General features: G+C 43.7%; 1 protein-coding gene across 3 annotated transcripts; it reads left to right on the plus strand.

Annotated features, from left to right (window-relative positions):
• Nucleotides 1-48: 48 nt before the first annotated feature.
• TXNL4B (thioredoxin like 4B) lies at nucleotides 49-8,179 on the plus strand. Of its 3 annotated transcripts, none has more exons than XM_003939959.3 (4): nucleotides 49-267; nucleotides 3,209-3,377; nucleotides 4,653-4,804; nucleotides 6,524-8,179. In XM_003939959.3, the coding sequence occupies exons 2-4, from the start codon at nucleotides 3,246-3,248 to the stop codon at nucleotides 6,687-6,689; spliced, it is 450 nt and encodes a 149-aa protein (XP_003940008.1). In that variant the 5' UTR covers nucleotides 49-267; nucleotides 3,209-3,245; the 3' UTR covers nucleotides 6,690-8,179. The 3 variants fall into 3 exon arrangements, with proteins under 3 accessions (XP_003940008.1, XP_039319716.1, XP_039319720.1); XM_039463782.2 differs by lacking the exon at nucleotides 49-267 and adding an exon at nucleotides 3,824-3,955 and having other exon boundaries at nucleotides 3,288-3,377; XM_039463786.2 differs by lacking the exon at nucleotides 49-267 and adding an exon at nucleotides 3,824-3,955 and having other exon boundaries at nucleotides 3,308-3,394.
• The last annotated feature ends 1,771 nt before the right edge of the window (nucleotides 8,180-9,950 follow it).

Genomic DNA, 9,950 nt, shown 5'->3' on the forward strand with positions numbered 1-9,950 from the left:
GTGACTAGAGGCTCTTCTGCTTATTGGACTATTGAGCGGGGCCCACCAAGAAGGAGAGTTTTCTTTCTGCGCTTGCGCGTTTTCCTATTAGGCTTCCTTCCCGCCAGCGAGGCCACGGGGGTTGCTAGGCAACAGCCCGAGGGTGGTTTGGCGTTAGGGTCCAGTCCCGCTTGGGGCAGATGAAAGGAGTAACCCTCGTCCTGGCTCTTTCGAGGAGTTGTTGACAGCCGCGAAGGGGAAGGGAGGGAAGCGGCGTGGACGAGTAAGGTAAGTGCCGCGGTTCCTAGCGCTGTGGGCCAGGAGCAGCGCAATACAGGTGACTTTAAATATGTATATGGGATATTTTGGAAAATAAAGACGCGCGCCCCGCTGTAAATAAGAATCACCCATACGTTCACACGCAGAGATGACCACTGATGGTGTTTGGGGATGTTTATTTCCAGTTGTGTTTCTGGAATACATTGCAGTTAGGTTCTGTACAAAAGTGGGTTCAAAGTTTATGTTTCTTCCTCTTTTTTTGGTGTTTCTGCAGTAGTGGCGCTGCCTGAGGTTACAGCTACTCGGGAGGCTAAGGCGGGAGGATTGCTTGAGCCCAGGAGCTTGAGACCAGCCTGGGCAACATAGCGAGACCCCTTCTCAAAAATAGGGAGAGAGGAAAGAAGTGGAGTTATTGGTCAAAGAGTATGTCAGCTTTCTATCAATAAAGGTTTTTGTGTCCACATTCCAGCAGGGACTCCCTGTACCTGCCGCTACAGTCATACTCTTACCGTTATTGTGTACCACTATCTTGTTTAATTTTTGCCAATTCAGTGAATTTTTAAACATATCTTTTAATTTGCTTTTCTTTGCTTATTAGTAAAGCTTAACTATTCAAATTTATTTACTGTCCATTTGTGCCTCTTCTTTTGGAAATTCTCTGTGGATATCGTTTGCTATGGACATTTTCTTAGATATGGTCTCAGTTTTCCTCTCCTCCATCCAGCATTTGTCCAGTTCCACCCTTGGCCTCGCCACTGACAACTTTGTTCTCCCCTTACCTTCTCCTTTTGATTAGTAACGCAGAGGAGTTGCTGTTTGTTTGAATTCTAGTGGGACAGATCCATCTTCTCTTTGACCTTCCCTTTCATTGGTAATTTGTTCTGCTGCTCATATTTGATGATGTCCCTTTGGGCCATTAGTGTCCGTATTTAGAGTATGACCTATAGCTGGAACAACATTATTTCCTGTGTGAATTTTTGTTAATTCTGTGTGTGTGTGTGTGTGTGTGTGTGTAGACAGAGTTTTGCTCTTAGTGCCCAGGCTGGAGTACAAAGGAGTGATCCCAACTTCCGACTCCAGGGTTCAAGCAATTCTCCTGCCTCAGCCTCCTGAGTAGCTTGGATTACAGGCGCCTGCCACCACACTGGCTAATTTTTTGTATTTTTAGTAGAGATAGGGTTTCACCACATTGGCCAGGTTGGTCTTGAACTCTTGGCCTCAGGTGATCCACCCACCTTGACCTCCCAAAGTGCCGGAATTACAGACATGAAGCCACCATGCCTGGCTTAATTCATATCTTAAAATGTGACTTGTGACAAAAAAATATATAGAAAAATTCTCCCTTTCCATATTTGGAACTGAATTCAAAATGCCGAGTATCTCAATGGAGTCTCTTATTGATATCCACAAAATTAAGCTTCGTGGTCAAAGAGTTTCTCAAAACTGAAATTTCTTCCAATCATGAAAATAGCTCATTGTAGTAGAAGGAGCCCTGGACTAGAAATTTGGTGGCCTATACTCTGGTCCTTGATGTTGTAGCAGGAAGTGCAACTGTAAGCAAGCCAGTTTGTAAAAGAACAGGGCTGGATTAAGCCCCTTCCACCTCAGTATTTTATGATTTGTTTATGGAATTGTGGCTTTCACATACACTCTTAATTGATCTATTTGCCATGTAATGAGATGCACCTAGTAAGTTATGCACCAAGAATCTTTAAGCCAGGACTTGTAATAATATAATGTCCACAATAAAGGACTGTTTAAAAAGTGTAACACATGAAAGAAATAATATGCTGCCATGGCAAAGAATATGGATGCTCTCTGTATAGAGTTATGGAGTAATCTTCATCGGTTATATTCGAAATAATGAAAAGTGCAGAAGAGTAGACTAAGTGTGTGTTCCAGGAACACCTGCCATTTGTCCTTCCACAGCCATTCTTCATCCTCCTCTAGAATGCTCTGGGACCGGGAAGCTTGCCTGCCTTAGCAGGCCCCTACCCTCTGGTTCCAGTTGGAGTCAGCCTGCGGGAGCACGAGCAGGGGTAGGAGGGAGGGAGGAGAGTGGCTGTAACCCTTAACCGCAGGCCACTCTCATATACACCGTCCTCTCCACTCACCTCTCTGCCACACAATTCTTATAACTGCTTCCTTCCATGGCCCCTTCCTCCCATGGCCTAGGGGTGGGTACAACATCCCGCTGTTACTAGCCCCAAAGTACTGCACTTTACCTTGTGGCTTTTCTACACTTGCCTTAGTTAAACTGCCTTCAAATTACCAAATTTGAGAGTGTCATCACTTTCCTGCTGGAACACTGACTGATACAATAGGCTCTATCTTTGGGAGAGAGAGAAAAAAAATATATATATATATAGAAACACAATTGCATTTTTTGGTGAATGCATAACAAAACTCTGAAAGATGCATGAGAAACTAATGAGAGCAGTTACCTGGGCTGGGGGAGGGATCAATGAAAACTGGGCCCAAGGAGCAGGGACAAGAAGGGGGAAACTCCACAGTATTACCTTTCTATGATGTTTCTTTTTTTTTTGAGACGGAGTTTCACTCTTGTTACCCAGGCTGGAGTGCAATGGCGCGATCTCGGCTTACCGCAACCTCCGCCTCCTGGGTTCAGGCAATTCTCCTGCCTCAGCCTCCTGAGTAGCTGGGATTACAGGCATGCGCCACCATGCCCAGCTAATTTTTTGTATTTTTAGTAGAGACAGGGTGTCACCATGTTGACCGGGATGGTCTCAATCTCTTGACCTTGTGATCCGCCCGCCTCGGCCTCCCAAAGTGCTGGGATTACAGGCTTGAGCCACCGCGCCCAGCCTATGATGTTTCTTTTTATGCCGTGTGAATACATTACCTACTCTGTGAATTCCTTTTTTTTTTTTTTAACAAGGGCTCATATACTTACTCGAAGCTGTCTTTAAACATTGCACCTTTATTTCAGGAGTGAGGGTGAGGAGTCACATCTGGGTTATTTCAAGATGAGCTTCCTACTGCCCAAGCTGACTAGCAAAAAGGAAGTAGACCAGGCGATAAAAAGTACTGCTGAGAAGGTGTTGGTTCTCAGGTTCGGGAGAGATGAAGATCCTGTCTGTCTGCAGCTAGATGATATTGTAAGTGAATGTCTAATGTAAGTGGTTTTTATTCATAATCTACATATTCTCACTTCAGCATCTGCATAGGTTATGAAAGGGAGTAGTCAGCTGATCGTGTGCCTGCCCTGAGCCGAACCCCCACATCTGTGTGTGCTGTATCTGCCTTGGATGTCCTTACCCACTAGAAGCTGTCAGTGCTGTTTCACCAGCAAGGCGATGGAAGAGCAGAAAACTATTAACAAGCATCTGTGAACATCAGCTTTTCAGTGCTCGCAGCAGTAGGATACTAGTAGCCCCATTTCCCAGTGGGAGAAAGAAATGCCAGAACGGTCAAGTAACTTTTCACAGGCACTGATCCGTTAAATTCCAGAGCCAGGATTTGAACTCAGTTTTCTGTAGCTGCAAATACTCTTTTCTAGTGTGCTGCCTCCAGTATGTACCTGATGATAATCTCTGGTTCACAGCATGTCTTCGCATTCTGAGTAGAAAGGAGGAGGAAGATGGGACGGCATGCGAGTATTGTTGTCTGTTCATTGCACAGAGACTTAACCCAGAACTAAGACCTCTTCCCACCATTTCCACTGCTCCCATCCCATGTAAGAGCTGAGCGTATGAATCCTCTTTTTTGTGGTTACGAGGGTCTGATCTGTTAGCCTGGGGAGAAAAGGACCAGAGGATTCCACCGTCAGCTGTAGGGAGGAGGAAATAGCACAGAAGTCCGTAGCGTAGACTCTGAAGCCATGCTACCGAAGTTCAAATCCCAGCCCTACTGCTCAGGAGCTGTGTGACGTGGGCCAAGTTATTTTCCCTCCCTGCGCAGCTGTTTCCTTATCTATAAAATGAGGGCTCTAATAGCACATACCTCATAAGAATGTTGTAAGGATTAAATGAGTTAAGCACTTAGAACAGTTACCGCATAGTAATGTCATCCAATTATCTGCTGCTAATGATCATGATTATCATTTCTGGGAGGATTGGGAGGAAGGAGAGTTTAGGGAGTTTCAGTATCCATATTACATATTTCTAAGTTGAATGAGCATGGATTACTTTTATAAAACATTCAAATAAAACAAAGAAAGAAATAGATTCACACAGTTTTCCCGAAGGTCCCCTCCTAACCCAGTCTGCAATGACTGAGACTCTGGAGGATGTGTCTAATGGGGGAGCAACATGAGCTGCTTTGTTGGCCCAGGAGTTTTTTCGAACAGAATACTCTGTTGTAGTCACAAGTGTCACAGAAGAAACATAAGCTGCCTCTTATATTGTAACCTTTGTCTCTCTCATTATTTGCAGCTTTCTAAGACCTCTTCTGACTTAAGTAAAATGGCTACTATATACCTGGTAGATGTGGACCAAACTCCAGTTTATACACAGTATTTTGACATCAGTTATATTCCATCTACTGTCTTTTTCTTCAATGGGCAGCATATGAAAGTGGATTATGGGTAAGTGTCATTGATGTGAAGGTATTGCAGCCTTGAAAGTTTCCTTTGGTAAGCAGTTTCAGTAGCTGCCTATTCGCATGTGATGTTACCTCTGTGAGTCTATCAGTACTGTTACCTCAATGGATGCATGCTCTAATTTTTTATGCAAAACCTTGCTGCAAACATGTTTCCGGTATGATTGTCAAATTTTATGTTTTAAATTTAAAAAATAATGCATACACACGGTTTGTCAAATTTTAATTTCCAACCTAAGTGTGAAGAAATAGTACAGTTTGCAAAGCACTAATCATCCTTCAGTCTATAAAATATAAAATAGCTATATTAGCTAAAGAAAGAACTCTTAACATTTTCCCAGGACTTTCATTTGAAACAAAATATGTAGTTGTTCTTAAGCTTTTGGAGTGGTAAGTGGCATTTACAAAAGACGCATTCCTTCCAGCAGACTAAAATGTACTTCTCTCATACAAAGTTTCCTGCTTTTCACCACTCAGAGAATTTTAAATTGTTCATCAAAGGCTGTCAAGAATAAGTAACATGAAGTCTTCTTTAATACTTTCCACTCTATCCAGTTACCATGTAATACTTCATATTTGTGGTTGGATGCATCCATGATTCTGACCATTTCTTACTGTGGTTGAGGAGTTCACTTGTCTAGATCTGTGTACCCTTTTTGTCTTTATTTGAAAGTGTGTGGAATATTATCTGTTTTAAAGTGTCTTACGCTGGGCACAGTAGATCACATCTGTAATCCTAGCACTTTCGGAGGCTGAGGCGGGTGGATCATTTGAGGTCAGGAGTTCAAAACCAGCCTGGCCAATATGGTGAAACCTCATCTCTACTAAAAATACAAAAGTTAGCTGGGTATGGTGGTGGGAGCCTGTAATCCCAGCTACTCAAGAAGCCGAGGCAGGAGAATCACTTGAGCCTGGAAGGTAGAGGTTGAAGTGAGCAGAGATCACATCACTACACTCCAGCCTGGGTGATGGAGCAAGACTCCGTCTCAAAAAAACAAAAACAAACAAACAAAAAAAACAGTGTTTTAAAGCTGTTTATTCTACCAGAACACATTTGCTGTATTAATTTGGTACAACCTTTTAACAGGGCCAGTTCAACATTACGTATCAAACACCTAAAAGTGTTTAAATTTTTTAAGCCCGTAATTACACTTCCAGGATTTTAATGTGATGTTGTAGATGCATATTTAATGACTGAAAGAAATAGATGTTAGCTGGAAAAAAAGCATGTTACCGAATAATTTGTATGGCATAATTCCCAACGTTGGGGAAAAAAGAAACGTACCTAAGCACGCGCGCACACAAGTATAAGTGACTAGATCTTAAAGACCGTGACTAGTGAATGGGCTTTGCACAGTGCCCAGGCAAAAACAACAACAGCGAACCAAGAAACAGTGCACACTCCAGCACTTGGTGAATTCTGCTTATGATTTGAGAAGTGATAAAAACAGATTTCGGGATTAAAATAGATTTGAAGCTGAATCTTTTCGTATGACAGAGCTTTCATTCTAGTGGCCCACTGCACTGGGTTTAGTCATTTACCAAATGGAAAAAAATGATTAAAAAGTTAATGTTGGGCTTTCTGTCTGAAGTCTTATTGACAAGAAGAAAATAAAGCTATTGTTCATTTTGTTTTTCCTGAAAGTCTTCAACAAGTGATTTTTCAGAGTTCTTAGAGCAGTTGTTTCTCTTCTATGCTGTCTAGCTCTCCAGATCACACTAAGTTTGTGGGAAGTTTCAAAACCAAACAAGACTTCATAGATTTGATCGAAGTAATCTATCGAGGAGCAATGAGGGGGAAGCTTATTGTCCAAAGTCCTATTGATCCCAAGAATATTCCCAAATATGACCTTCTCTATCAAGACATTTAGCACAGTAACTGCTGTCAGAGATGAAGAAAAAGGTACATCTTGGCACGATACCTGAATCCAGCCATCTTGTTTTTCTGGAGTCCTTTGGAAAAATGCCCAGTGTCCCAGAGGAGAAGAGGTTTGACTTGCCTGTAGAAAACTCGTTCCCTGAGCGAAGACCCCACTGGTTCTCTGATGACCTGGGATGACTGTCTACACCCTGCGAGCCTTAGAGCAGCCAAGTCAATGGTGTTCATTTTCTCCCACGGTGATTTTTTCACCTCTCTTTATAATGTTTTTCTTTATCCCTTTAATACAGAATCCTTCCAGACATTGGCTAGTACAATTTGATTGAACCATCTTCATTTGATACACAAGTAAACTGGAAAGTCAATTTCCGTGGAAGCAAAAATACTTATTTTCTACCCTAGATAGGTGCACGCGTGCACACTACACACACACACTCACACAGGCTCACACAGACACACACCCCTTCACCCATTCCTCCGCTCATACATCTCTAATGCTTTCCCATCTCCAGTTCTTATTACCGTAGTTTCTCTTCAGATAATTAACGGAGCAGACAAGTTTGTTTTATTTTGGAGCCTTTTTGGCTCTGGCTTTTAAAATGTTGTCCTGGTTGGCCCCTTTAATTATATTTTTGTTATAAAATTGAATATGAAAACAGAATTGGAACCTTCACCCTCCACCACTCTGCTGAGGTAAAACAATGAATTAGCCACCCTTAGCAGGAGCAGATTTTACCCAAAAACTGCTGCCTCTTCCTCAGGCAGAAAATTTTATTACGAGGGCTCTAAACTAAAAGAGATGTCAGAAGTGTTAGAATGAAATGTCACCTGTATGGGATTTGCCTGTTTAAATAACTTTGTGGAGAATTCTTGCTCTTCCAGGGGCACCTGGCACAACCATGGGCAAGTTACCACTCCTCTCAAAACCTCATGGTGGTTATTGAAACTGACTCATTAGAAGGAGTGGGTGGGCGCAGAGCTGGAGGGCCATAGACAAGGCAGCTTGTGATCTGCTTAGCAGCTGCTGACCTCCTCACCAGCAGAAGCCCAGTCCCGTTCAGGGCAGCTCTGTCACTGCAAGTCCAGCCACATTTACCAGGGGCTCCATTCCATGCCTTTCTTCAGGGAGGGTGCCATGAGCTTGTTTCTAGCTCCTGAGGCAGAGGGGGAAGGCTGCTGGGCACTCCTTGTGTCCCTGCTGATGAAAGGAGGGAGTCCCTCCAGGAATAAGACACAACAAAAAGAGAGAAGGAGCCCACCGCCTCTGTCCTCTCCCATCCTATACTTCCTGCCACTGGTTTAACCCTGATGCATGGAGCTACAACAGCCATCCTAGGCCCACGAGGTGCCCAGCGTCAGGCAAACATTGATATACTAAGAACAAAAAGAGCCCTGATCCCTGATATTATTGAGCTACTGCGTGAACTCTGGACCTGCCTCCCTCCAGACTTCTGTGAAAGAATAAAATTTCTTTTTGCCTAAGCCACTGTTAGTCGGGTTTTCTGTTCTTCAGCCCAGATCACACAGTATTTGAGGTACAGTAAGTGCTCAGCCTGCCAGCCAAAACTCAGAACCTGCATGTGCAAAATTTGGAGGTCATCTTCTCCCAAGGGCTTTTAGTCATCTTTCTCTCCAAGTCCTGATTTGCATTGTTGATCCTATCTTAGTTGCTTTCCATTCCACAAGTATTATGTGCCTGGTGTGTGCCCCATCCTATGCTGAAAGCTCTGTGAGTACAGATGGCTCCTGGAGGGCAGAAAAGGTCCTGAGAGGAGGCGGTGCCTGCATCTATCTGGAAGGAGAGTAGGAGGTGCTCATACGGGAAGGGGAAGGGAATTTCAGCAGAGGGCCCCTGAGGAAATAAAGCCCAGGGGCTGGAGATGGCCTGGCGTCAGCAACGAGGAGTTTGGTGTGGCTGAAGCCCATAGGCTGAGGACACGAGGTGGTGCTGGGGAGGGAGGGAGAGAAGAACACCGAGCTTTTCTCTTACTGTTGTTCTACCAGAAGCCACTTAATACAATCACACAGTTCTTTAACAAGGGAGTGTGTCTTGTTACAGGAAACTTGGTGCTGAAGAGAACTACCAGAGGAAAAGGTGTCAGTTACTGTGTTCTGAGAGGCATTTTTTTTTAAGAGTTTGACTGTTATTTTCCAGTTTCTGGCTATTACCTCTTTCACAGGTTCTAGAATATAGGTGTGTGTCATATTGGCCTACTAGCGCTAACCTGTTGAAGTTTACTGATGAATCTGCAGGGTGCCTGTGAGGAGAGCTTTACAGAGATGGCCAGACCCTGCTGAGAGAGAGTGACATCAGTGTCATTTTATACCCTGAAAAGGAGGGCCCGTATTTTGGCATGAAAAGAATGTGCATTGGTGATTGGTCAGGTTGTTGAAAGCTTGTAGCAAGAGAAAGTTCTCTTAGAACAGTTTCTGTTTATCAGAGTTCAGAACCTTTCTTCTGGGAGACCCTTCATAGCATGACCTGCCATCGGGAGAGGAGGCTCAGACAGCTTGCATTTGATTCCTGGTGAAGGGCGGGTTTGTTCGCAGTTGGAAAAGCAGCTTCTACTGAGGCAGGGACTCTACCTCCCCACTCTTTACAGAGTCCCCAAAGGTTATTGCTGATAGGGACATTAGCCATCGCCTGGCTCAAGTCCTTCGTGGAAGAGACCAGGAACTGATGGCCTGGAAGCCTAAATTACTTAGCAAATTTGTGGGCCAAGCTGTGATTTGGACCCAGCAAGTCCAGAAATCCTGCCTTTTCATTCATCATCTTTTGTTTTCTGGAGTGCTGGTAGATTAGATCACAAATTCTGAAGACTGTCTGTGTCAAAGCTTTTTCCCATCCTATTTCCCATTCTATTTTGAGCTAGCCCCTTCCTCACCAGGCCCATGCCCTTTCTCCTTACTATGGCAACAGGATGCAGTGAAAAGAGCTCTGAGTTTGTAGCAAACAGACCTGGGTTCAAAGTTCAGCTTCACTGTTTCATAGCTATGAAACCTTAAGCAAATCACTTACCTTCTCCTTGTCTGTAAAACGAGGACAAAAATTGCCTTTCTAGGACCTGGCATCCAACAGACACTGAATCACTGAGCATGATTCCCTAAGATGGAACAGTGTGTATCACCTTAGGGATTCGTAGTGGGTTTGGGGTATTTTCTACCATACTCCCCGTAGACTCTATACCTTTTCGCTAACCTGGACCATCAAAGAGAGAATAAAAAATTCTCAAGACTGAACACAACACAGAAA

The sequence above is a fragment of the Saimiri boliviensis genome, chromosome 1 (genome assembly GCF_048565385.1).
Source record: "Saimiri boliviensis isolate mSaiBol1 chromosome 1, mSaiBol1.pri, whole genome shotgun sequence".
In the NCBI taxonomy this organism is placed as follows: domain Eukaryota; kingdom Metazoa; phylum Chordata; class Mammalia; order Primates; family Cebidae; genus Saimiri; species Saimiri boliviensis.

What these genes read in the sequence shown, in the direction of transcription:
- TXNL4B (XM_003939959.3), top strand. Translation starts at nt 3,246, where the DNA reads ATGAGCTTCCTACTGCCCAAGCTGACTAGCAAAAAGGAAGTAGACCAG. An exon ending in GTCTGCAGCTAGATGATATT is followed by an intron (nt 3,378 to 4,652) that starts GTAAGTGAATGT and finishes CATTATTTGCAG; the next exon opens with CTTTCTAAGACCTCTTCTGA. An exon ending in CATATGAAAGTGGATTATGG is followed by an intron (nt 4,805 to 6,523) that starts GTAAGTGTCATT and finishes TATGCTGTCTAG; the next exon opens with CTCTCCAGATCACACTAAGT.